At 34.7% G+C, this 27,433-nt stretch overlaps 3 protein-coding genes and 3 pseudogenes across 4 annotated transcripts; 2 read left to right on the top strand and 4 right to left on the bottom strand.

The window, feature by feature from the left end:
- The first annotated feature begins 674 nt into the window (after positions 1-674).
- Positions 675-7,483, top strand: LOC111299383 (PX domain-containing protein EREL1-like; annotated as a pseudogene). Its single transcript, XR_016329797.1, has 10 exons — positions 675-1,097; positions 1,764-1,874; positions 2,230-2,328; positions 2,436-2,522; positions 3,290-3,398; positions 3,594-4,402; positions 4,883-5,047; positions 5,675-5,917; positions 6,094-6,306; positions 6,647-7,483. The product of XR_016329797.1 is annotated as a PX domain-containing protein EREL1-like (transcript).
- Positions 7,374-10,142, bottom strand: LOC111299382 (adenine phosphoribosyltransferase 5-like). Its single transcript, XM_022894550.2, has 6 exons — positions 9,539-10,142; positions 9,332-9,442; positions 8,799-8,891; positions 7,972-8,121; positions 7,762-7,820; positions 7,374-7,596 (listed from the first exon to the last, which is right to left on the bottom strand). The coding sequence occupies exons 1-6, from the start codon at positions 9,627-9,629 to the stop codon at positions 7,525-7,527; spliced, it is 576 nt and encodes a 191-aa protein (XP_022750285.2). The 5' UTR covers positions 9,630-10,142; the 3' UTR covers positions 7,374-7,524.
- Positions 10,143-14,459: 4,317 nt separating this feature from the next.
- Positions 14,460-17,501, top strand: LOC111300440 (protein involved in starch initiation 1-like). The gene is made up of 2 exons (XM_022896070.2): positions 14,460-14,666; positions 15,010-17,501. Exons 1-2 carry the CDS (start codon positions 14,604-14,606, stop codon positions 17,278-17,280), a joined length of 2,334 nt encoding a protein of 777 aa, XP_022751805.1. The 5' UTR covers positions 14,460-14,603; the 3' UTR covers positions 17,281-17,501.
- A 223-nt stretch (positions 17,502-17,724) lies between these two features.
- Positions 17,725-19,499, bottom strand: LOC111300908 (protein KINASE OF THE OUTER CHLOROPLAST MEMBRANE 1 pseudogene; annotated as a pseudogene).
- A 370-nt stretch (positions 19,500-19,869) lies between these two features.
- Positions 19,870-22,916, bottom strand: LOC111300907 (uncharacterized). The gene is made up of 5 exons (XM_022896485.2): positions 21,822-22,916; positions 21,579-21,678; positions 21,224-21,323; positions 21,037-21,125; positions 19,870-20,503 (listed from the first exon to the last, which is right to left on the bottom strand). The coding sequence occupies exons 1-5, from the start codon at positions 22,009-22,011 to the stop codon at positions 20,191-20,193; spliced, it is 792 nt and encodes a 263-aa protein (XP_022752220.1). The 5' UTR covers positions 22,012-22,916; the 3' UTR covers positions 19,870-20,190.
- Positions 22,917-23,344: 428 nt separating this feature from the next.
- Positions 23,345-26,646, bottom strand: LOC111300906 (UDP-N-acetylglucosamine transporter UGNT1-like; annotated as a pseudogene).
- Between the last annotated feature and the right edge of the window lie 787 nt (positions 26,647-27,433).

The following is a 27,433-nucleotide window of genomic DNA, read 5'->3' as shown; positions in this document are numbered from 1 at the left end:
CCAAATTTGCTTAAGCCCAATTTATTCATGATCTAGGCCACAGAAACAGCCCAAGGAGGGCTCACAGCCCAGAAATCCACATATTTAACAGGCGTAGATCGAATAAGGAAGCTAGAGAAGTTAAAACTTGGATCAAGAAGCAGGCCCATTTTGGCATCCAAGAGATCAAGGATATTACTTAGGCCCGTATTTAAAGGTTCATGAACAATAAGACCACAACAAAAAGCATCGAGAACTTGAGAGAGAGAAGACCAAAAACGAGACAGATATCATCGACGCAACCTCAGGTCAGCTGGCCGTTTAATATTTAATAACTATTCCGATTTGGATTAATTTCGGTTCAATTGTTTTTGTAATATATAATAGTATAAAATTTTAAAATTAGATCAGAATTGGAATCAAATTTTTTTTAAAATTGATTCTAATCTAAATTAAATTTTATTGATTTAATTTAATTTAATTTTTTTAATTTTTAATATTATTTTAATAAAAATTTTAATATGTATAAATAAATTTATATATAAAATAATTATTTTTTTTTTTATAAAAATTTAAAAAATATATATAAATTAATAAAAATATATAATTAAATTTGATTCAAAATTTTAAATTTTTTATATTTTGATTCAAATTTAATATATATATATATATATATATATAATATTCATTCGAATCAAATAAAAAAAACCAATTCAAATTAAACTAAACACTTTGACTCAAGTTTTAATTTTCATGAATTTTTTTCTTACTCCTCAACTTAGCCTACTTCTACCCTTTTTCTCGTTCCCAAAATGCGCCGTCTTTTCTTTGTTCTGAATTATTAAGAAAATGCCAGTCTCTGATAACTGAAATTCCAAAGGCCAACAACTGTTGGCGCCGATCCAAGCATATGAACCCGGAAGCTCTTCGCTTATCTAATTTCGAGAACCGAGCCTTGGTTTAATGTTCAATTCCGATTCCAAGAGAGAGATCGGCGTCGTTTAATAGAGAGAGAAAGAAAATAAATGATGCAGAGACGGAGTCCACCGAAGCACAGGCACGATGGGACTACGCCACTGCCTCTTGGGATGGATTGGAGTCTGCCTCCTCGTAAATGGGTCAGCTTTCTATCCAATTTCATCTTTGGTTTTTTTTTTTTGTTGATTTTACTTGAAATTAGTTTGGAATCTGAATTAGAACTCGATTTTGGTGATTTAAGAGTTTAGTTCATGAAATTCTAAGATTTAAGCAATAATTACTGAAAAAAAGGCAATCAATTTGGCAAAGATGACACTGGACTTGATTACTAGATTGTTTCAGTAACTTAGATAGTTAGTTATCTCAATCTTAAATGAAATAGACAGGGAATTTATTGCTTTTACATTTATATATGTTTTAACTTTTAACCAGCTTTTAAACTCATTAATCTAGTAAAGTTTAGAATTTTGGGTTTTTTTCTTTCCCATGTCTACAAATTTCTTTGTCAATGTGAGACCGAGATCAGCTGAAATTTTAGTAGTTTTTTAATTAAGCATGATGATCGAAGAACTCAATCAAGAACCTGAGACATCATCTAAAAATAATGACTGGGTTATAATTTAATCATGAAATATATTTTCATTTTGAATACCCTCTTTTTATGGCTTCTTTTTTTTTTTACATGATAAGAATGGATTTTTTTTCCCACGTTTATGTTCTGATTCTTTTAGTAGAATTTTTGGCCGTCCAGAAAGTTTTGATTGAATCTTGGTTTTAGCACATTCTCATTGTACATATGCTTGCAGAATGGGAGGGAAACTGTTTGGCCACATGATCCTCGAACGGGATGGAGTTACTGTGTCACAATACCTTCTTGGGTTGCCCTTGCACAATCAAGGGATTCAGATCCTGTAGTGGTAATCACCTGTATCTATGCCTATGATAGATATTGTGTCATTCAGTCCTCTAGCATGTGAATTAGTGATGTGATGAATTCTCTTTCGCAATACAAATTTTGGCCTCACCCTTTTATTCTTAAAAAAATTTATAATACTTTGGTTATGGGTTCTATATTACAGTTCAGAAAACATTAAACATCTAAATGAGCTTAAAGTCTATATGGTGGAAAGTTAAAACTCTCTGGAGTTCATTTAAAATTTTTGAACAGACACTTTGTCTTTCTGTCGTAATCATCAATCATTTAGATGTTGTAACATTTTAGTCACACTAATATATTTGCCATGGTTCTCTGTTAACATTCTTAGGGGGCAGTTTTACAGGGTACAGGTTGGGGTGTAATCACCAGAGGGTGTTACAACTACACGTGTAGTATTGAGAAGATTTAATGATTTTTTAAAGCTATTTACTGCAGTAAGTCCTGACATTTACAGCTAAACAAATGACACACATTCTGATTAAAATATTCAATCACAACTGATTTAGGGACCTCTTATATTGTTATTTACTTCCCTCTACAGCTAAAAAAGACATTTCCTAAGAAAAATCTTCCCCTTCCTCCACCCAAGGGGTTGTTGCATATGAATAGCAGGGCTCTGTTGGAAGAGGTAGGGACTAAGTTTTTCACTTTCTTTGTTTTCCATTTTCTTTTATGCTTTTAACAGAACTGCTGTGCTGTCTTCCTTCTCTCTATCATCTGGAAAATGTGGCATAACTCTATTTCAATTCTCATTTTTTCTTCTTTAATGATCACTATTAGCTTTTTTCTCCTTGTAGTTGGTAATAACCGTTCATCCTTTGATATCAAACTTTGGACTTCTCAGGTCTTTGTGCCACCAAACTTAGTTTTTTATGGGCATTTGCTCAACATTATATTGTCCTAGAACCAGTTTGCCCAAGTGACATCTCTTTGTGGTAGGCTATATTGGTCAAAGGATGCCAAAATTTTTCCATATAACTTGGTTCTGGATAAGTCCAAACTCAAACCTATAAAGATTTTTCTTTTCAGTTGTCTAATATAACTTGAAGAATCCTAAAGTTGGCAACTAGCACTATTGATCTTTCAAGTTTCAAATCCATATTTATCTATAGTTTCCTATTGACATACAAATAGTATTGAATTAGAGTTTTTATTTGACAAACATTTGTTCTCGAACAAAATTTTGAATTTCAAAACTGAAAGATCTTTCTTAGGCATCATTTGATTTATGTAGCTTCTACTGTAGCAATAAATTGTTTATGTGATGCAAATTTGTCTGTTTGGGGAAAAAACGAAGAAGGAAAAAAATGGAAGGCTCCAAATTAAACCTTTTGATGTTTGCCATGTTTATTATGTGGGTGACTAATGTCCTCAAAAGGCTTAGTTTTGTTGCAGAGAAGGTGTTCATTGGAGGAGTGGATGGAAAAGCTGTTATCTGAAATTGATTTGTCAAGAAGTGTCACAGTGGCATCCTTTCTTGAACTAGAAGCTGCTGCAAGGTCTTGTAAGTGCAATTCTACTTCAATAACAGGACTTTAAGACTTAGTTATCTTATCTTCTACAATTTACCAGTAAAAGTGGATGTACAATAGAATCGAAGTAATCTTGGATATCTAATAGAAGATTTATATATCATCTATAATCAAGATTAGATTTATCATTAACTTGGATTTTTTTCATTTCATATTATTCTTTTCAGCATTCCAAGAGGTAAATGAACACTCATCAGAAGCAAATGTTGCTGGAAATAGCACAATTTCATCAAATAGCATTCCTCGCAGTTCAAGCATATCTCATCCTGCTCGTAGTTCATCAATTAAATCAGATTATTTTAGTGATACTGCTTATGAGACATCTGAGCTTGGGACACCTAGGTTAGGGAGAGACGACAGTTCTGAAATTGGTTTGGGAGATCTGACATTGGATGAAGAATTAATGGGTTCAATAGATAAACTTGTGAAGTATGATATGTCCAACATTGATGAGGGACTATTTATGGGATAGACAATTTTGGAGCAGCTAGAAGATTTTCCTGGGCATAAAACACACCCCAGAAATATAAATAATACTATGGGGAAAGATACTTATAATGGAAACAGGTCTAGTGCTTCATTTCTTGCTAGTAATGAATTTGAACGCTTTTCTGAGCCAGATCCAGCTAAGATGCCTGGTCATGCTCGAAAGCTATCAACTGAAAGTGTTGGGAGTGATGTAAGTTCCTTGAGAGGTAGTGACGTGTCCAAGTCTGGGATTCCAAATTCATCTGTTAATGGCTCTCTTGACCTTCCTGGAACTGCCGAAGGTTTAAGTGCCAAGGGAACTCTTGGAAACTCAGGTTCTCAGTTTTCTGGTGATACACAAATTGTTCTTCCTTTGGATCAGCTTGATATGATGAACAGGATTCTTTTAACCATGCAGCAGAGACTGGTCACTGCAAAAACTGACATGGAGGATCTTATAGCAAGATTAAATCAAGAAATAGCAGTGAAAGATTATCTTATGACAAAGGTGTGTGGAAGAAGTTTGATATGCTTTCTGAGAAATTTTGAAAGTTATAAGAATAGAAATAGTTTAGTATCAATATATTTGAGATATTTTAAGTGTTCGGGGGCTATTTGTAGAGATAGTTCATAGTTGTGAAGCTGACTTTTGATGTTTCACTGTATTGGTTTCCTTTTTCTTTCAATAATGTACTTTGTTTGATCTACATTCAGATGAAATGTGTGCAAAGCAGGAATTTTTGTATGTTTAGCTTTTGGATTTTTGTATGTATCAGTATTGCATTTTCTACTTTTCTCTCTTTTGGGTCAAGTATGTGCAATCTGTGTCCATTCCTGCAAATTTTGACCAGAAATCTATATATCATTTCATTCCATTTTTAAATGGTTTTTGTCTTTGGGTGCTCTATACTCCACTAGAGGTTGAATGAGCTTTATTCTTAGTCAAATATTAGCAATTTTGAGGTTGAAACAAGTTGGAGATGCTCAGGTTAAGGATTTGGAAGTGGAACTTGAAAGCACCATACAGAAAAGTAAAGAAAACCTACAGCAAGCTATCCTGATTGAAAGAGAAAGGTTTACTCAAATGCAGTGGGAAATGGAAGAACTTCGCCAGAAATCATTGGAAATGGAGTTGAAGTTTATATGTAAACGGGTAATGCATTTAACTCCTTTTTATTCTTGAAATTTATTCTTCTTTGTAACTACCACGCTTGTGCACACGTATGATATTGATGCTTTGTACAGATATTTTTGTCAATCAAGCTAAACAATGAACTTTGCCTAATAAATTATGCATGGAGAGGCATTGCTTAAAACTGGTGATTGTATGTTTCTAGTTGTTTGATGTCTTCTTTCCATAAAAATCTAAATCCAACTCTGTGCCCCTCACACTCCGGACAAGATATGAAGATAAAGCCAAAACTAATCTTTTATTGCTGAAGTTGAATTCGAGTGTTGAGAAATGTTTTTGAAATATTAATCATCATTGCTTTTCCTTGGACAAGCATTGCAAATCTTTGCTGGGTGCCCTATAGCAACATATGATTTTGAGGCAATTTCTGCCCCTATACTTATGAATGTTTAACTTTTCACTACAACAACAACAACAACACACTAAGCCTTAATATCCCATACTCTGGTGTTGGCTGTATGAAAAACTAAATAAGAGAATCAAGTTAGGTTGTAATTTGAATCTTCTTGCGCCACTCATTTCTATCAACAACCACCTTTTCATCTAATTTCTTAACTTTTCACTAATAAACAATAAAACTTGAGACAGGATGAGAAGCAAATAACAGAGACAAGCAACCAGTCTGCTGCCGAGGAGAAAGATGCAATGCTGCAAGAGTTAAATGCTACCAAGGAGCAGCTGAACCATATATCAAAGCAATATGAAGAGCTAGAGGCAAAATCAAAAGCAGATATTAAAGTTCTTATTAAAGAGGTTAAGTCTCTTAGGAAATCCCAAAAAGAACTGAAGCAGGAGGTTGGTCAATCACTGTCAGAAAAATCTGAAGTTGAGGTAACGGTCTGTACTAAAGCATTTTTTAGTTTCTTCTTTATACGTACAAAAAAGAAAACCCCTTAATATCTATTTAAATTTTTGCATCTTTAAGGATTCTAGAGATATTAGGTATAGTCAAAGCAAATCATTGCTTTAAGTTTCTTTCCGTCAGATGTAATCCTTGGATTTTGCAGGTACAACTAGAACAGGAAAGACAAATCAGCAAGCATGTAAGAACTGCTAGAGAAAAGCTGCTAAATGAATGCTGGCTTCTTCACAATCGACTTCTTGAATGCACTGTGAATTTGCCTACAGATGATGATGAAAATTTAATCAAAGATTCTTCCTTAGATGCATTGGATTTGTTGACTACATCTGATAATAAAATCACTCTCCTACTTGCAGAGGTACCATGCTTTTTTGGCTATTTTCAACATTGTTGAAACTCGTCCCTTTTAGTTGATCATATAATTACTCAGTTCTATTCAGTTTGGGGAGAAAATAAAAGATAGTTTTGTTCCTTTTTTATCACCCAATCAAACATTGTTAAATGAAAGGCTTCATCACCATCATAAGTAAATACCATAAACGGACTCCCAACTTTACTCCTCTCTCTCTTTCCTTCCCTCCCCCTCACCTCTCCGCCGTTCTTTTTGTTCATATTTTAGTGTTATTTATCATTCTTTCATTGTTTGGTCCTCCATAACTTTTGCACGAACTATTTTTTCCCTGCACCAATTTAATTAGGCACAACTATTAGCCAAGGAAGATAGCACTGCCGCTGGGGATAAGGATACCATATGTGACAACGACTATGATAAAGGAATAGATGATGAGTTAAGGAAGATCATAGCTGGCATCTTCACCAACAATGCTAAATTAAGAAAGCAGGTGAACTTTCACCTACGGCATAGACTCAAATGTGATTTCATGTCAAGGAATAATGATAACAAATTTAAAACGTCTTCAGAAAGATGCAATGGGGTTTGAATAGTCACTTTTTTTGCTTATAGAGTAAGAGTATGATAAGGCAACCCCGTTACAGTTCCCAGTAATCAATCATATACTTTAATTGCATGATCTTAACAATTATACTTTTTGAATTTTGTGGATACACGTACTATTTTTTTAAATCACTTGAATAAGAAATATGAAAGCCAAGGCTTTAGAGTTGGACATACGTTTCCTGTATTCCACGTGATTTGGGTTATCTTGTTCTTTGCATATGGCAACTTGGTAAAAAGATATGATGAAACAAGTGAATAGAGACGATCGCATATCTTTATATTACATGTGGCTTAGTCACGACTGTATGGCAAACAATGCTTCAGTCCATACGTAAGATTTATTTGCAGTTCTGGAGGGAGGTACGATCATCATATTCCCTGTGCAGTGTGCAGTTTTATCGGAAGAGTTTGTGTGTCATATATATTGTGAGTCTCGGAATCATGGTTAAATAGAAACTAACAAAATATGGAGAAACAGCATTTCTTCATTGGTGCTTTGTTCACAATTTGTGGATGAAAACATAATTTTCAACCCTAGGAAAAACATCCACAAATCTCACAAGAAAAAAAAAAGAATCATACAATTCTTGCTTTAGAAGATGTACCAATAATACCACCTTAATAACAGCCATCTACTTCGCGTGGCTCCACAAGAATATAAAGTGGCTTTCCATTAAGCCTACATTGTCCCTGAAAATGGGTAACAATCATCAGAAAGGATGATCAAACTCCATACAGCATTGTTACATCTTCTAAAAATAGGTTCAAAACTCAAAAGTTTTGATCCTTTTGAAACTAAAACAAGAACAGAGAAATCCCCCAATTCATCACGATTTCAGACTGAGAAGGATTTACCTTGGCCTCGCGGAGTCCGATAACACAAGCGCATTCAACCACATGAGCACCAACGCGTTCTATTTAAACAGTAACATCGTATTATTGTTACACATTGTATATTTGTGAGAGCAAACGAATTTTTATCAGCAGATGCAAATCAATCAAACCACCAACAAAAAAAAAAAAATGATATCCATATATGCTCAAAAGAAGGCTAAAATCCTTTACCTAAGAGTCTTATGGCTGCAGACAGAGTTCCACCTGTTGCTACCAAATCATCAATTACTATAGCACGTTCCCCTTGCTTAACAGCACCAACGTGCATCTCCAAACAGTCACTTCCATACTCCAGCTCATAAGCTTCAGCAATCACTTCACCTGTATATATAATTCAACGCGCATGAAAAAAGAATGTTAAAAAGATTGAAAAGGGAAGAGAGCTGATAAAGAAGATCCACTCAAATTCCATCAAACCCACCAACCCATATCCAATAATAATGGATGGAGTCCATTTTCTATTTTTGGTAGGTGATAGCACTGGTATGCACTTGTCTCTATGAAAGAGATTTATACCAAAAAAAAAATGACAGCAACTGAATAATTTAATACTAGTATAAGATTACAATCTGCTTTTGCAATTTGTTTTCTGAGTTACTGACATTTTCAGATATTCTACTACTTGTAGTTTTTTAAACATTAATGAAATGAGATGAAGTTTGATGAGGTCAAGCCTGCATCTGCATGATTGACAGCACACAAAAAGTCTTTTTTTTATGAAATAATAGATTTTTTTTTTCTGAAAGCCAGGCCACCCACCCTTGACCAATGAAGCAACCCCTTCAATCATTTCAACTGATTTTATTTCTGCCAAGTGACATGTACTTCAAATCCACATTCATCACTAACTTTTAAAAAATGGATGGATTGAGTTAAATCGCATTAACAATGAGCTAGCTATTCACTTTTTGAATATCGACAAACAACGAAAAGTAGAGTGTGATTAAGCAGCACCATCTCCATTCTACGCTTAATCCTTAATTATACAAGATTAATACCTGGCAACTTTTTGGGTTTTCTAAGTGGAACAAACTTTGCTCCAATGGCTAAGGCAATTGATGGACCAAACATGAATCCTCTAGCTTCCACTCCTACAAGTAAATTTGCATAAGGAACACTCAGAATTAAAGAAAAGATCACCGAGCCCCTATTATAAAAAAAATGATGATAGTACTACAAAACAAGCACATTGACCACAACTAATCTCCCAGTCAATGAACATGTCTGAAAATAAAAAATAAAAACCATAAAACAACCAACTTTTAACTAGTTTTGTCCGAGACAGAAAGAAGAGAAAATAACCCAAGTTCCCAAACAGCGCAAATTGATTACAAGAAAACCCAGAAGGATAAAAGGTTTGAGTAAATGTTTTAAAGCCTTCCCCCTAAGTTATAATTAACATTAGACAGCTTTGAAGCCAGCTTTCAGAGGAACAAAAATTCTAAAGAATTACAAAATAAAACACCAAGCAGAAAACAATAAAACAAACGACAGTTAACCGCTTAAGAAGAATACACAAGATAAAGAGTACCAGCAACGACGGAGATACCCATGTCTCTGTAGCGATCGACGAAGATGTCAACGGTATCCTTGAACGCCTTGTGATCCAGCAACAACGTTGTTATGTCTTGGAACATAATCCCTATTATCAAACAATCAAACAAACACTCGTTTCATCAAAACTCCTAAAAGAAATCCAAAAGAAAGAAACAAAAGAAAGCGAAAAAAAAAAAAAAACCTTGTTTTGGAAAGTGAGGAACCACCCTAATGGCGTCAGATATGGCTTGTAGCCTTGGGTCTCCTTTGAGTCCGTTCTCCGCTGCAAACATTCTTTCTTCCAACTCTGTTTTCCTTCTGCTTCTTTCTTTCTCTAATCTCCTCAATGGCTCAACTCTTTTGAAACAACAAGGAATGTTTTTTTTTTTTTTGCTTTTTCCTTGATTTCTTCTTTGTTTCGATTTCCCTCGTAAACTGAACTAAAAGATCCAATCTTCTTCCTTATTTGTTTATGCACGAGAGAGAAGGAGAGTGTCTGCGTCTGTGCGACTGTGCCTCTGCGGGTGTGTGTGTCTATTTATGATCGACAGACCAAAGCACCATTGCTCTGAGGTAACGTTACTAATGACGCTGTCTTCAAGCAAGTGTGCAACACGCATCACGCATATCTCATGCTCACATTTAATTCCAAATCCAAAAAACTGTTCATTTTGGATTCTTTCTTTGGATTTTACACATTCATTGCAATTGGCATTTCTGAATTCTACATTGAATACTTTAACATCAACATGCCATTGTTCCTCGTGCTATACCCTTAATTTTTAAATTTGCTTTTCCCATGTTTACTTTCGTATCCTTTTTTGCCACTGTTTTCACACTTAACTCCTCCAATTTCAAACCAACACCTGTGAAATTTGCTACATTCAATACTCGATTTCATGATATCATTATCAAGAGTTTTGATCTTTTAGACAAACCGTTGTCCTACCATTTTTTGTCTTCCCTTTGAGCATGTCGGCCACCTAAGAAAGTGGAAGCGTCAGCCAGCCAGTACGGCCACCATTTTGGCTTTCACTTCTCCAAGTTCTGACACTAAAATTTTTTTTTTTAAATTCCCTAAGTTTCCTTCCGTCAAAAGTCAAGAGTCAACCCACATTTGCTGAAAGTTGGTGAGATTGCCTCATATGTCATAAAAACTCGGATAGAAATTTGTTTGAAATGTAATTGGTTAGATAGTGATTGATAGATATAAGATTTATAGAAGAAAATTTATAAAGGTAAAGAGATTTTTAATAAATAAATTTATATATTTATAAATAAATAAAATTTTTATAAAATTAAATATAATATATATATAATTATAAGATTTTATGACATAAATATTCATAAAATTAGAAAAAATGAGATATTTTTATTGATATATTTAAGTGGATTAAAAAAGATTAGAAAATTCATATAATATGTGTTAATATTTGTTTAAGTTAAAAATATTTTATATGATTAAAAAAAAAATTATAAATATTTATTATGAGTGAGATTAATTTATTAATATATTTATAATTTTTTATAATAAATTAAAATTTTTATTTGTTGATATAAGTTGAATTGAATTTTATTAAATTATTATTTTTATATATTTATTTATTTATTTCGTTGATTTAAATATTTAATTAATTAAAAAAATTTTAACCTAACAATACCAAAACTATGATAATCCTAATAAAAGTACGATTAGGACAAATGCAATCTTCTAGTAGAATATCTAATTTGCGGATTCTCACCGTTCAGTGTATCTAATCTATGGCTCTTTAAAACATGGTTTTTCCATACCATTATCTAAAAAGGAAGATTCTTTGGATTCCTACAATTCACGGCCCAGTGTTTTGAAAGCAACATTACTTGTTTTTTCTCGTTTAAAAAGAAACAAACAAACGCAGCCTTAAAAACCTTTCCTTTCCATTCACGTTGTCTCAATGTGACGTGAATCAATATAATACTATAAATAGAATCGCAATGTAACTTTTTTTTTTTTCTATCCAGTATCCACCCTACCATGCTCTGCCTTTTGAAAAGAACGAGGTAAGGGTATTTTAGTCATTTACAACAAATTGACGGCTACCGAGTGCAGAGAATCATCTGCAAAAGATTTTTCAGATTTTGGAGATGGTCCCTCTCTTCCTTTTTTTTTTTCTTCCGTCTCACAGTGTGGTGACATGGCTAGTTGGTAAATGTGAATGAGTTTATATGGGCCGTACACGTGGAACGATGGAAGGATCTCAACAGCTTTGATGTGGGTCTCTAGAAAGTGGGGTTTATCGAGTGGTGGATTGCGGCCGTAGACGGATTGGAAATCTAGGCGCTTGTCTTTTCCTCAATTGACCGTATATTGTTACTTTAATATCTAGGGCCCCGACGTAGATACGGGTGACGTCATTATACAATGAATACTTCCCTACTCTCACCTCTTGCGCGTTATTAACACACTCCAAAATGTTTCTCATGAAATGATGTTTTAATTTTTTAATTATTTATTATACTTGAAGAGAGTGTATAATTCACGTGCCTGGTCTTTTAGTAGTTCACCAAAAATGCCAGTAGCATTTGGGTGAAACGCGCTGAGGAATGGGCGTGGAGCCGCACTTTTATTTGATGGACCCACAAAAATAAAGATGAACATACTAGATTTAGTGTTCATGAGCACGCGAGTATTGTCTAGTATACATGACAACACGATCGTTAACACTTTTCTAAGTATTTTACCTACTCAATTTAGATTAGATCCGCATTAGAAGTAATCAAATCTAGTTTAGTTGAAACAATGAAAGTTTTCTATTGGAATTTGATTGAAAGTTTATTATTTAAAATTAAATTTGAATTCATTAAAATTTAATTTAAAATAAATATCAAATTATTTGAATTCATTTAATTAAATTTATTCATTAAAAAATAAATTTAATTTTAAATTTAATTTTAAAATTGATTATTTGTATTTAAATTTAAATAAAAACTCGATATATATATATATAAATAAAATAATAATTTTTAATTAAAATAATAAATATATATTAAAAATAAAAATTTTATTAATTTCATAAATTATTCAAATCATGAAATATTTGAATTTAACTTATTAAACAAATTAAACTGTTCAAAATAAAACTTAATTAAATAATAATTAAATTGAATTCTAATTTTTTTTATTCAAACTTAAAGAACTTGAAAGTATCATTTAACCCCTTTAACCTGAACCCCTCTCACATCTCTTGCTTTCTTTTCTTTTTTTTTTTTTTACAATTGTCCCCATATTTTTCTATCCCTCCACCATCGTTTTCAACGCTTCTGATCTTCCCCCGAACTCCTCCTTCCATCTCCACCCTCCATTTCATACGTGATCTCCAATTCTTTCCTTTTTAATATCCAATGCAAGTCAAACGCATGAACGTGTGATCTGATCCAATGTGCTCCGCCCTCTTATTATTTGCGCGTAGAGAGAAAATAGATCAATATAATTGATCAACATCGGGTAAGAACAAAATCTCTTGGATTTTTACACAAAATATTTCCAAAATTTTGGGGTTTGCAAAATACCAACTAGGTTGACTTCAAAACCAAGACATGTTTCAGCATGATTCATGTCTTGATTCTTGTTCTGTCTGGCAAAAAATTTTTGTTCAAGCTTGTCTCGACATTTGGTGTTGCAGCGAATCCTAAGTTCCTCTTCCAGTTCAAAAAAAAGAGGACCCACACCACGCTCCGTAAAAAATTAATTGGGGCGTGGACCTCGTACAACCCAAAATTATGATAACGTTCATCTGTTACAGATTGAACAGAAGATTATAATACAAAATACCTAACCTCAACTGTATCTTCGCCAACGTTTTACAGCTTATCATCACCGGACATATATTTTAGCTGTTTGATTAATATTAATGGATTCGTTTATGTATAAGTTGCTTAGAGAGAAGTGATTTTAGGGGGCCCATTTTTTTTTTTTTCTGAATTGAAAATTTACTTAACGAGATTTCTTAGGGTAATTGCTGAGTCCCTCACTTTCGTCACTCATCGGATCATTACAGCTTTGTTTGACAATGATGTTTAAGGATAAACATGACTATGATATTAAACGGATCTCATGATAACAAAATCCCTTGGTTTCTTCAATAATTTCAGCTAATCTTCATACAAATCTAAAAAAGGATATTCAGTCAAATGTTCAATTATACTTTGAAATAAATCTATCAATTTTTATATTATAAAATATTAAAATTTTATTTATTTATATTATTTTTATATAAATATTTATATATTATAATTTATATCTATATAAAAATATAAAATATATTTTTTATTAAATTTATTTATAATTTTTTATTAAAATTTTAAATTAAATTATTTTTATTTTTTATTCGTATTATTTTTATATGATTTCATTTTTGAAATTATCTTGTCTAAAACTTATATTATAGTATTTTATTAAAAAGAGTAAACAGCTCCTTTCAGACTGCTATGGTTAGTTCTTTTGAGCCCATTACTTAATTGGATGGATGAGGCCTTTTTAGAAATGGGGCTTGAGTTGGGATAATATGGGCTAGTTTGCTGAGCGTTTTAGTTGGTGGAGAGGCTCTGCAATAATGTAGGCCCATGCTCTTAGACTGCAAAGCCGGACAAAAATATTTACATCTGGAAGTAAACTTCTCGATTCCTCGGAGATAAATCTTTTATAGGTCATGTCCTTGATTCCTTGTGGAATTCGAAGATCTGTTAATAATAAACACAAAGGTTTGTTGCCTCCTTTAATAGCCACAAAGCGTAAATATCAAGTAAAGAAAAACAAAAAGCCTCTCCTTTTGCAGTCTATGGCCAAGAATTTGCCACAGCCTTAACCAATTGTGAACCAACTGCTCAAAATTCAAAATGGGTGATGCCCAAAATCCAAAATTTCAATGAACAAATGCTAATGTCAGGCAAAGAATTTGGGCTCCAATCAGCATTGATTTATCCAGGGACCAGACAGAAAACAAAATGTTGTCTAATGGGCATGGTGGACCAATATACGTGTCCTCCCCTAGCACTTCCACCGCTTTCCAAACCAGTCTCTCCACGTGGCAGAAACATATTGGTTAGAAGATCCTCACAAAAAGTATACGGGGCAGTAACATATAGGCTTTCGTTGCTCCATCTCCAAGTCACATGGCCGTCTAGCTAGAAACTCGAAATCTTTTACGTGGATGTTCCAGATGAAAGTTGAAGGGTTGGTTCTTGTTCGAGTAAATTAAGTTTAGGGAATGTGCTCAAGGACCTAAAGCATGGGCTTCTCTGCTGCTCTTCGCCCCAATCTTCCAGCCACCTCTCCTCTTCATTGCCGCGACGTGATATCTCCATTCATCTCTCAATTTTTTTTTTTTTGGTTTTTTTTTTTCGATTTATTTCAGCCCATAGGCGACTGAAGAAATGAAAAAACAAAATGAAACCACTATCCAGAATAAAAATAAATCATGGAAATTTTATTTTATGATCTTTAATCGATTTTCACCATTAATATTTTTCTTTAATTGTCAAGAAAAGAAGTGTAAAGGACAAAGAATTATTAATAATTAAGTCATTTATTTCACATCTTATAGAATCTAAAGCAAATTTTATTGTTGTAGATTTCTGTTCATTGTTTGCCAAGTGAATGAGTAGTTATTTATAGTTGAGCAATGGTTTCTGCAGTCAGCCTTGCTGAGGAGTGATTGGAAACAGAAAACATTACCATTTTTGGATGTAAAGAAAGGGAAAGGCTTTTCTCTGGTCATTGTTAAATCTATCTTAGATAACAGCAAGTCAAGCATTAACGACAATGGGGCAACTGGATCTGCAAGAATTCTTCTTGAGAGATTGTTTGCACAGGTCCAGAAACTTGAACAAGGAATTAGCAGAGATGGTCAAGAGCTTGAGGATTTTCACCTGGTTTTGAACCTTGAGACTCTGGAGTCTGATCTGCAAGCTGCTTTGTCAGCCTTCAAGCGAAAGGAAGATGATCTGCAGGATGCGGAAAGAACGGTTGTATTGGAGCAAAGTCAATTGAGCCGTGCGAAGAACGAGTTGGAGCAACGTGAGAAAGAAATTGCTGCTGCGTCTTCAAAGCATGAAAAACTGGAAGAGGAGCTAAAGCAGGCAAATCTTGCATTTGCTTCTCAAGCGAGTCTGATGGAAGATTTGAAGCTTCAGGTCAAAGAACGAGACCAGGAGATCGTAGCTGCAAAATCTGCACTGTCTGTGAAAGAAGATGAAATGGTTAAAATGAGGAATGAAATGGAGAAGAAGAGTGAGGAAGCTGCCAAGATTGAATCTGAACTTAATTCAAAGTCGCAGCTCTTGAATGAAGCCAATGAGGTTATGAAGAAGCAAAAAATTGAGCTTCAAGGACTCCAAGAAGCAATTCGAGAGAAAGAAGAGCAGTTAGAAACTTTTGTGACACTAAGGAAACTTGAAGACGAGGAGCTGAAAGCTGCCGAGTCTAAATTGCAGCAGCAGACAATGGAGTGGTTATTAGCACAAGAAGAACTGAAAAAACTGGCTGAAGAAGCATCATACGTGGGAGAAGCTAATGAAACCTTTGAAGATTTCAGAAGAGTGAAGCAGCTACTTTCTGAAGTGAGGTCTGAGTTGGTTTCTTCTCAGAAATCTCTGGCATCCTCCAGACAGCAAACGAAACAACAAGAACAGTTATTGGAAAAGCAACTGGAAGAGCTTGAAGAACAGAAGAGAAGTGTTGAATCATACATGGAAAGTTTGAAAAATGGCCAGATAGAAGTTGAGAGTGAAAGAGTGAAGCTTAGGGTTGTGGAGGCTCGAAACAAGGAGCTTGAACGGGATTTATCTGTGAAGAAAGAACTAATAGAAGAGTTACAAGAGGAGTTGAAGAAAGAGAAATCTTCACTTCATCAGGCTGTCCAGGATGTCTCTTTTCTTCAACAGAAGTTAGAGCAAAAGAATGCTGAGTTTGGTGAAATGAGCAATGTTCTGCAAAGTAAAGAAGCAGATTTGGTGGATGCTAAGCTCGAAATCCAGCATCTGCAATCTGAGCAGGCTTCTTTTCGGCTTATCTTGGAGGAGAAAGACCTGGAACTCTCCAATGCCAGGAAGAAGTTAGAGCAAGTAAATCAGGAGATTGCAGAGGTGAAGATGCTTATGAGTAGTAAAGAAAATCAGCTCATTCAAGCGACTGCTTTATTGAAGGAGAAAGATGAACATGTTCAGAGAGTACAGGATGAGTTGAATGACACGAAGATGAAATTCTCTGAAGCTGAAACTGTAATAGAACGAATTGCAGATCTCACAAACAGACTAGTTATCTCTGTTAAGGACGAAGATAATAGTGTGCTGAGGCCTGTGGATGACGTGGGCTATGAATTAATGCATCAGCTGGTAGATAGACCTCCTAATGATTTCAAATTGCAGAAAAAACAGCTTGAAACAGAACTCAAATTCACCAAAGAGAGCTTAAAAGTTAAAGAAATGGAAGTTCTTGCTGCACAAAGGGCTCTCACAATAAAAGATGAGGAGCTCAAAATGGTTCTTGGGAGGTTGGAGGCAAGGGAAAAAGAAGTACAAAGACTGAAGGAAGAAATGGTTGAAGATGGCAATGATTTGTGGAAACTTTATGCTTTGGCGCAAGGGAGAATTGGGGAGAAAAGTATTGGCGACTTGGCTATTGAGAAGCTTCAACTCGAGGCAGCTCAACTGGAAGTTGAAGCTGCCATTAGCGCTCTTCAAAAACTAGCTGAAATGAGCCGTGAACTCTTGAATAAAGCTAGCGCGAGTATTGAGATGGATTATGATACCGGTATCTTCCTGCAAGGTAATTCTGATCCTATAATTAGCATGATTGAGAACAATGAATCCTTCACCGAGGTTAAAACAGGAGTAGCCAGGCTTTCAGCTTTGACAGAGCAGCTGGTAATAGATGCTGGAATTGTTGGTTCACACCTTCAAAGTTGAAGCGCCTGACTGGGTTTTGTATATAGATTTCTGACCTTTTTCGGCTTTCAATTATTGGGTGGGATTAGAAAGTGGCCCGTTCATCTAAGCAAAATATTGGGTCGTAGGTTAGTTGCCCGCTCGTTGGACCGTTAATCATGTTCTCATCGTTCGTGCAGCTGTGAAACCTATTTGTTCTTTGTTTTTTTAATGCCAAGTGAAACTATAATAATGTTGTTTTATGAGGTGTCTTATGAGCAAAACTTCCTGAACTATTTATTCATTGCCCAAAAGGTCCAAAACATCGGCAACTATCTCCGAAAGCAGTTCTTTTGCAAACACACGATCATGCCCTTAGCTCAGACCTTTCTACAAAGCAGATACAGGACATAATAATCATCACAAGATTTAGATCAGCTGGATATAGATATGTAGAGCAAAGAGACAATGCACTAATATATATATATATATATATATATATATCTAAAATGTAGATAGTTAAAAAGTCCACATCAAGATGTAGATAACCATTTACATTAGAAACAGTAAACGACTGCAACCCAACAGAGTTAGTAAGATGCCTCTGAGTATATGAACCGGGCAGGAAACTACCGAGCAGCAACTTCCCTGAAAAGAATATTTGCCACAGGTGGTGGAAGCCATGCAGGGTTGCCAGCAGTCTGCCCATCCATATGTTGGAAATCACTTTGAATTACACTGCTCTGTCGCTTCACCTTTGACCTCCCAATTCTCTTTCCAACACAAAAATCCCACCTTCATTGCTGTAAATAGAACCAATGCAGCTAGAAGTGGCCTCACAGTCCAGTGAAAATCCTCAAGATGTTTATACTTTTTCACCACCCCTGGACAATTATTAAACGAAACCACTTCTACTTCAGATGGATCAGGCAAAATTTTGCTGAATTTCTCTCCAAAACTTAGTCTGCCAGGGAACTTTGACGACAAGGCATCCATTTGGCAGGATCCAGCAAATTTTCCCAGTAGCCCAAATACCTCCTCTTTTGCGAGGCCAATCAAAGCAAGGGCTAAGCACCTTAGATTTCAGCCGAACAAACTGACCAATACAGTAAGATTCCGCCATCTGAAACTCCGAAGAACTTCCCTTCCAAAGAGTTTCCAACCCTATAAACCCCACAGCAACACTTCCATCACGGTCAATGGAATGAAGAATACCTACTTGTGAGTGCCTTTTGTTTTCCTCCTTCAAACGTACCCAGTCCCCAGCTGCTAAGCCAAGAGTGAACCTGCTGAAACATCAACCCTTAATGGGTCATGAATGCCGTGAACCCTCACCAAAACAAAACCATCTTGATCAGTGCTACGTTCTAAATCCACCACATTTCCTTCCGGGACGACTTCTGAAGTCATACTCAAAGCAGCCAAGAAGAACTTTCTCAACTGGAGGAGGAAGGCCACTTGGAATAAGTGGTTTCTCATGTTTTCTGACAACCAGGTCATAAATTTCATCAGCTGATTTCCCATGCCAAGGATCAATGCCGGTGAGCATCTCCACAATGCTGTATGCAAATCCCCATGAATCAGTCTCTAATGATATTGGACCCCTTATTTCTGGTTGCCACTGTACTGGAGCCATGTAATTCGGCGTTCCAAGCCCCTGTGCATTATCTGAGCTGGGCAATCTAACTCCCAGGAGTAGATATGGAATACCAATGTGCCGTATCTGGTTACCAATACCCTTATCTGTGCTGAAATTTCAGCCCTTGCAGCTTTCATGATAGCGGCAGCTTGCTCTTCAAGCTGCTTCACTTCCTCAGAGGTGTCCTTCACGCTGGCAAGTTTCTCTTTTATTGCAGCATCTCTCTCATCCATGAATTTCCCGAGTGGGGTAAAGTAGATCTTGTCAAGAGCAAACATGAGGAGCAAGAATTGACCCATCATAATTGGAAGAGTTAAGTTGAAGTCAAAAAGAGCACCCTTTTCTATTTCTTCAGCAAGAGAGGGTGCGGCAAAGGATAAAAGAGGTAACTGTCAAGGGGGAGATGGATTTGAGAATGGAAGGAGAGAGTGAGAGGATTTGTTGGGATTTCAAGATTTTTGGAGTGGGGATTTTTGGTAGGGAATGTTGGGGGATTTGTTGGAGTTTCGGTTTGGATTGAAAGGACGATGTAATAGGTTTTGAGGAGGCCATGATCACACTGGACATGGCTTTCTGTGTGGTTGATTCTGTTCTGATAAATCAAGTAGAGGTTTGGATTCATCTTTATAGCAGTGAGTCCAGTTCGTCCCGTCAAATGAATTTAAATATTATAATTATTTAATATAAATATTTTTTATATTAATTTAATATAAATATTTTTTATATTCATTTAATATAAAAAAAATTAAAAAATCTTTTTTAATTATAATTATAATAAATATTATTATTATTATTAATTTTATATTAATTAACTTCATTATTCGTTCAAATGGACCTAATGAACGTGACGAGGATCTGATTGGAAACGTGGGATGGTGCTGTTCAAATAGAAAACTAAGGAATTTTTTGTGTGAAGATGGGTAGTGAAATTTTACAGAGGGCCGGCTATCTCATTCTTTGCCACCCAATTTGATGAGGCTGCGGTGGACTGGACCCCAAGGGAAATGACTTGAGTCGAGGGTGACAGTGAGTCCATCAGAATTGTCATTGGCCCAATACAGAGATATGGGTTCTCTTTCTTTATAGTTAGATACATCGAGATTCGCAGGGTTAAAATTGGGCTTACTCAAGCCCTGTAAAGAATCACCATGAAGGCCTAGGGATCGCTTCAAGCTGTCAAGCATTGGAAATTTCAATGGTTTATGCATTAGGATAGTATGAAATACAATAATATTTTACCAAATCAAAATGCTAGACAGTAACTAAATTTGGATCCAAGCCAAATGCATTTCGGCAACCGTCTAGTCTTCCCTTCATGCACGCTTTAGAGGATAGTTTGCACTACCCCAAAGCTGTAAGATTTTCCTAAAATTCCCTGAGAAACTACAACCATATCCAGGGTGGCAAACCTTGCCATTACTAGATCCTGTTCTTCTAATAGTTGGCATCCTTGAATATGACGACCGACCTCTCCATAAGTGGCCAAACTGGCATTCTTGTTGTACAATCATAGTTTGTTTCTTATCTTTGAGACTCTGATATCTTCCATTCTCCATATCATCATAATCATCATCTTCTTCATCGTTCTGTTCACTCTCTAAAGAACTAGTTGAGCTTGATATTGACCTGCATATTCCGAACTGGTTAATCATACACTGTTTTGATAAAGGATAACAACATTAGAAGATGTATATAGTTGCCAGGTGAATTTTCAAGGTTTAACCATATTGAGTCTGCAAAAGGAGGATATCCTTAAGCCTCTTAACATTTTCATTAGACCGGTCTTAGCACCATTACGTGACAGCTATGAATGATACAACCCACAATAGGTTGCAAACTTCCCTGTTCATGGATTGCTGTCTCATGGCTTCTGCAATTCCAAGTCCTAGTATAAATAGCAATGCAGTGATGGGGAATCGAGTTTACTAAATAAATAGAGTTCACAAATACTAACTAATTTGAGGTTTAGAATGGGGCACCAATGCTGTACAGATTCGAAAACAGTAAACGTTGTCATTATAGTGGAATAAGGCCGGTCAGCCAAAATCAGTCTTGCTTGCATAAGCAGTTGTGGCAGATTCTTATTGGTGTTAAAAGTGGGTACTTGTAATACTTAAAACAGGTTAACATAGAGGAATAGTCTATGTAAAAAGTCTTACCGATATGATTGCTTTCGAGCAACAATCCTTCTCTTTGATCGAATCTTTGTCAGGTTATAGCTGGAGGTGACATGCCTAATAAAATGAAGCTGAATAGAATAAACAAAAAAAAATTAATATAACTCATTATGGGAACTAAATATTATGTCAAATTATGTTCTAAGAACTGAGGAAACATGTTACAAACCTGATCACCATCCTTAATGCCATAGTTTATGATATGGTCAGTGTCTACGACCAACTTCTGACCATCATAGTACAAGCAAAAATGTCCCCAAACATGCGGCCTCCATGATGTAGAATTCGGATTCATATGAATCATATCACAAAAAGCAATTTAAGGTCAATAACACATCAATCAAAATTCTTTTCAATTCTGTTCGTTTACTAATCAAATTATGAACAATCAAGATTTACTAATACATCCATGTCTTGAGTGTAGGATGAGAAAAAACCTCCAAAGTACAAAGAGTTGTGCAATTCATACAATGTGGGCATAGCAAAGAAAAGAAGATAAAATAAGTGGAGAGCATAGTACATACCATGAAATCTTGCCAGGACCTTTCTTTGGCATATGACTAAAGACATCTTGCACTGCCAGCTTGAGCTCGGCAATGTTAGCCGACTTTGTAACTTCAACATCTGCAAAACCAAACGAATGGACCGCAAAACAAGTCATTAACAAATGTAATGATTTCTTTTGGGATTTCCAAAATTTGACAATTCCTGAATTCTCAACATTCTGAAATAGAAACCCAGAAAGGAAAAGAAAGAGAGAAAAGTACCAAAGGAAGAGCCATCCAATTTCTGAACGGAGAGCTTGATGGGCTCTTCGGGAAGCTTAGAATAAGAGAAATGTTTAAGAGAGAAACCATTGATACCGACCAGGGATGGCAGTGGCAATGAGATAGACCTCCTTGGCTTCTCCAAAGAAGCCCTTGGAGTAACGAAATCCTCCACTTCGATTCTCAACATGCTGTCAAGAAAAACAGGAGAAGAAAGAAAAGACACGCACACAAAAAAAAAAAAAAGAACAAAACAACCGCTTTTATGTCTGGAAAAACTATATATCGAAAGCTCAACCCATTTGAGCAAGGTGGTGTGTAAGAAAGAAGAAATTTGATTCTTTGGAGAAAGCAACACGCATCATCGTTAACCTTAAGGAACTTGTGTCGGTGGAGATTCTGAATGAGAGATTATGGAGAAAGAAAGAAGTAATGGGCGTTTGCCTTTGCGTTTTATTTTGGCTTCCTCTGGTAGGTTTTTAAAGCTCTGAAAGTTAGAGAATCTTAACGGTTATAGTGTTAGTTGTTGCACGTGGCATTTGTTTCGTAAATGCTTCTCGTTAGGCAGTTTGGTTGACGAGTAAATTAGAGAAATGGTCAATCAGAGAAAGAAGTTTGAATGTAACCGGAAAAAGAAGAATTGAATTCAAAGTTACAAGACTGCCTCTCCAATCCAAATTTCAGGTGTAAATTCCATTTGGAAACTGATGAGAGCATTTTATGCTCCCCAAGGCCAAAACCATCGGGTAATTCAGTCATTTGCGCCAGGTTGACCCGGCATATTATTCTGATTTATCAAGCTTACCCCGGCCTTGCTAGTTTAACGCACTTGACACACATGCGATCAAGCTGATATATCAGCCAGCCATTAGCGCTCGACAAGACCTAATTTCCAAACTTGAGTCATCTTGACCCGACAATACCCTTCTACAAGTATAAATACCCCCTGTCATCCGACGTATTGGCATCTCATTCTTCACATTCTCTCTCTATATTTTTATTTTTTTCTCTTTTTCTTGGAACTGAGTTAAGCCTCAAAGCGGAAATGTCAAATACAACTCCAGCCTTTGTTTTTAACTGACCTCGTACTTGTGATGTCAAGTTCTTGTCCTCAAGTCCCATCTTAGCACCAACAAAAACCTTTCTGGCCGAATCAGGTTTATGAATCAACAGGGCCGAGTAATGAAACAGAATGAAGATAATGGGGAATTAGAACATTTTATTTTTTACTAAAAAAATGGAAAGCCAAATACTGTATATTGTTAGAAATTTGTCAAAAAAAAAAAAAAGGTTCCTACAACAGATATACAATCGGATTAGTTGTAGGCTATCATAACTGTTCAAGTTTACAAATTTTCACCAAATTTAACATTCCTATGAACCCAAGGAGGGAGGGTAAAAGGAGAAGTAAAAAATGGTAAGATGAGCAGAGAATCAACAACATTGGTTCTAATTGCAAGCAGGCCTCAGTTTCCTTTAAATCTTTAGATCAGCAACTTCTCACTGTGAAATCTCCTTTCTTTTGAAGGGTAGCTTTCTTCCATCGGCCCGATAATCATTTCCCCATAAGCTTTCTTCCTTTCTTAGCCTGGCTACTCATTTCCCCACAAGCTTGTAGTAGGCATACAAGGCAGAACCAACAAACCCCAGCAATTGCCCTAAACATTCAGCGGTAAAAAAAAAAAAATCAAGTCCCATCATACATGTGCAACTCAGAAGGAAATAAATGAACTAATAATTTATGTCCCATGTTTACTAGCAGCAAGAACAAGATAAATTGAGCACTTACAGTCAAAGGGAAGCCCACCAAATAGCACCCGGCCAAGTCCAATGGTAAAAAGATGCTACAACAGCTTATTAACTAGCAAATCCGAGAAAAAAATGTGGAAAATATGTACCTTTTTTCTGATAAAGAAAAAAAAACTTGTATGTGCTTCATGACAGTAATCATGGCCAAAAAGGACATCCAGTGCCTAAAAAAAATGGTGATACCTTGCAGGTGGCATCTATAAATGGAGATGAGAAATGCATCATCATACTGAAGCTACCAAAATCATATGCAAAGTCAGATGCTCAAAATCTAATGAATAATCCATTTAAAGTTTTTAGCATTTAGAACTTCATTATGATGGTTCCTTAATTAAACACAATTAGGCAAAGTGAGAAAGAAATTGCAGATCATTATTTTTCCATGGCTGTCAGATGGTCAGAGGACAATGCATGAATCGGATTTGAGAAATATGTAAACAAACCTTCAGATTGCCACAAATGGTTTGTGTGACAGCTGAATTGAGAGTTGTGTTTAAGAATATAGTGTAAATCAAGAAGAAAGTTAGTGTACAGGAAAGAATCAACACAGCCTGTCCAAAAAGGAGAAAAATGCATCTCCTTTACCTCTCGAGTTATATGTAGTAAAACTAAGAAGCATTGCAACAACAGGTGAAAAATAGGACTATGGAACAAAGAGGCAAATCCCAAACATAAAAATAAATATCTACATTGATACAGGAATTTGATTGAGAGAGCAAAACGTACCAAGAAACCAGGTGAAAAGAGGTGAGGAAAATTTATTGTACTCTTCAAGTCGCCATGAAGAATGTCCACGACAACAAAACCGATCCACATATCATAACTATTGCAAAAATTCAGTTAATCTTAAGTATAAATGGGACCAAAAATTATGTGGCCATGGAAGTAAAGGATATGTGATTCTAGTTAGAGTCATTAATTACCATTACACCACATAAACCCAAAGCTATTAAGCCTGCTAGATTTCCCTGACAAAGAGGAAATGTAGGCAAGCACACAACAAGTATGTCATAATAGTGAACATGAAATGCGATTAAAAGAATTAAAAAAGAAAGAAAAAGGTGAGAATACCGCCAATGCGCGCTATGGTTGCAAGATATACTGCAGTAGTGATGTTGGCTAAGAAAACAACAGCGTATCTGTAAAAGTGAAATGACAAATCCTGAGCTCCCGCCACAAATGCGCCAAGAACAATCAACCCAACACTGATAACATCTTTAAAGTTTTTCAGTTAAATGAAGAAATCAGAAACATGTCTAGTAAAAGGACTTTTAAAATTTTTGATTCACAAACATTATCCATCTAAGGTTTTAAAAACCACCTGGTGGAACTCTCAAAATTGAACACATGTACAACTAGAAGATGGTCGAGTCATAGCAGAAGGAAGAATGGGATCCTACCATAACCACAATCTCAAAACTAGACAGAAATCAGCAGAAAACCATATAAAAGATGTGTCAAAGTGTCAACATATTATCCGCAAGATAAAGCTCATATTACTTATTTTAGTTATTTGCTTGCTACAATCTTTTTCTTCAATATAATTCCAATTTTTACAAATCTTTTATGCCATTTTGCTTATATCTATTGTGTGCATTAAAGAAAGGGAATTGGCAATTTGACAAACAAATCTTGGACTTGGCTCCCATCTGATGGGAACAAACCAAAGCTATCATAGGCCTTTCTATTGACCATCTTCAAATTTTGTATTGGCACTCTCAGTGAAAATTAACCAAAAAAAAAAAAACTTAGGCTTCAAAATTACATAGTAGAATGCTCCTAGCAACCCAATGAAGCACAATCTAAGCTTTTATAAATAAATCTCAAGCAAATTGAGAAACAGACAAGTCCTATGAGAAGCAATAGCATGAAAGGGATCAAAGAAACAGTTACCTTCCAACTATAGATGATGTATACTTCTGTCCTGCCAGAAGAAACTCCACAATCATCGTAAATACAACAGTAGTTCGCCTAATAGTTGTGTACATGGGAACGTTTACTCCACGAACAGACTCCACTGTCACTAGCTTTCGAGGACAAGGACAAAGAGAAAGAACCGATTTTTTTTTATTAGTCAAAATCAAGAAGACAGTAAGTAAACAATTATCCATTGAAAGAAACATATGGTACCATGTAAAGCAAATAGGTTCCAGAAAGAGGAAGGGTATGAATCAATGTCTTCAAGAGAACCAAATTCGTCAATGTCTTCAAGAGAACCAAATTCGTGTTGCTGCTAGAAATTGTCAAAGATTCATTGTTTTTAAAAGATATAATCTTCCAACGTCTTAGAACATAGAGAAAAGAACATGAACTTATCATCTGCCAAAGATACAATACAATAAATTCATCAAAAAGTTAAGAAACATTGAACATGAACTATCATGTAAGTCATTGAGTCAATTTCAGGTGAAAAATTCTTCATCTTTACCTGAAAGAGTGTAATTACATTAGCACACGGGAAACTATAAGAAGATAAAGCTGCTCTATTGAAGAGTATCAAAAGCACAAGAAAAATATACCAAATTTACCATTAAAAAACCGATCTTTAATACCTAAAATTAGTGCCAACAAACAAGAAAATAATTTTCTTTAAAAAAAAAATCAGAGAATTGAAAATTGAAGAAGATAAAGGAATTAAAAAGGAGGGAAAAGGGAATGAGTATAAAAATATATATAAATAATTGATTCAAATGTTCATATTAAATCATAAATTTTAATGTTAAAATTAAACGATAAAATATAATAAAGATTTAAAATTTACAACATTGGTAAATGATAATTTAAAATCGTATTACTTCTTTTCTACTATTTTTTAATGTTGCTTGAAAATGTTAAGAAGAATATTAAGATTTGAATTAATTACGAAGGACTTAAGGTTTAGGAGACAGAAAGATTTGATTTACAATGTGCTGATCAAGCTGGTTCCTTGGTCCTTGGCCATCAAGGGCCAGCTATGAACAGAACTACCACGTGGTCTTAACCAAAATTTAAAATGCCGAGCAGAAAATTGAACCATGTCCAAACATAAATGGATGGTTAATTGGAAGACTTAATATAAGCTATCTGCTTTTGTGATGATATTAAAGATTATTTTTCAATGGGATAACGGATACATCCAATTTCATAACTCTGTTTGTCTTCGGTAAATTTTTTTTTATATCCATCTTTTTTATGTCTCAAAATCATTTTTTTAATATTTAATATTTTTAATTTTTTATATTTTAAAATTATATTTTACAATTTTTTAAATTTTCTCACATTAAAATTTATGAAACTTTAATTTTATAAAAAATTAATTTTAATATTAAATACATTAAAATCCAATTTTTTTTTTAATTTCATAAAAATCAATGCAAAACAAACAAACAAAAAGAAGAAGGGAAAAATAAAATGATGAATTTGATCATAAATAATTAGTGTAATATAAAACTCATATCTAGACTCCAAAGTCTAAAAGTTTTAATTTATCATTTTTTTTTTATAAAAAAGACGTAATTTGATAAAAAAAATTATAAATATTAAAATTTAAAATTTTAACAAGCATAATGTCAATTATTAAAAAAATAATTAATAAATCAAATAAATTAATTTTTATCATTTTAACTCTTAAAGAAAATTATACAAATCCATGTACGGATCCCGACATCTTTCCTATATATATATATATATATATATATATATATATATATAGATGTATTTACCATTTTAGTAAAAATAATTTTATTTATTTTTTACCATTTTAGTAAAAATAATTTTTTAATGTCGGTGTCACTATAAACGATAAGCGTAGTATTGCAAGTTAA

Source organism: Durio zibethinus, chromosome 18, assembly GCF_047325235.1.
Source record: "Durio zibethinus cultivar Kanyao isolate XHJ-2024 chromosome 18, ASM4732523v1, whole genome shotgun sequence".
NCBI lineage: Eukaryota > Viridiplantae > Streptophyta > Magnoliopsida > Malvales > Malvaceae > Durio > Durio zibethinus.
This window is presented reverse-complemented; position numbering and strand designations above follow the sequence as displayed.

What these genes read in the sequence shown, in the direction of transcription:
- LOC111299382 (XM_022894550.2), bottom strand. Translation starts at nt 9,629, where the DNA reads ATGTTTGCAGCGGAGAACGGACTCAAAGGAGACCCAAGGCTACAAGCC. An exon ending in GGGTATCTCCGTCGTTGCTG is followed by an intron (nt 8,892 to 9,331) that starts GTACTCTTTATC and finishes ATTTACTTGTAG; the next exon opens with GAGTGGAAGCTAGAGGATTC. An exon ending in TGCAGCCATAAGACTCTTAG is followed by an intron (nt 7,821 to 7,971) that starts GTAAAGGATTTT and finishes CTGTTTAAATAG; the next exon opens with AACGCGTTGGTGCTCATGTG.
- LOC111300440 (XM_022896070.2), top strand. Translation starts at nt 14,604, where the DNA reads ATGGGCTTCTCTGCTGCTCTTCGCCCCAATCTTCCAGCCACCTCTCCT. An exon ending in CTCCTCTTCATTGCCGCGAC is followed by an intron (nt 14,667 to 15,009) that starts GTGATATCTCCA and finishes TGGTTTCTGCAG; the next exon opens with TCAGCCTTGCTGAGGAGTGA.
- LOC111300907 (XM_022896485.2), bottom strand. Translation starts at nt 22,011, where the DNA reads ATGTTGAGAATCGAAGTGGAGGATTTCGTTACTCCAAGGGCTTCTTTG. An exon ending in ATTGGATGGCTCTTCCTTTG is followed by an intron (nt 21,679 to 21,821) that starts GTACTTTTCTCT and finishes TTGGTTTTGCAG; the next exon opens with ATGTTGAAGTTACAAAGTCG. An exon ending in GGTCCTGGCAAGATTTCATG is followed by an intron (nt 21,324 to 21,578) that starts GTATGTACTATG and finishes TACATCATGGAG; the next exon opens with GCCGCATGTTTGGGGACATT.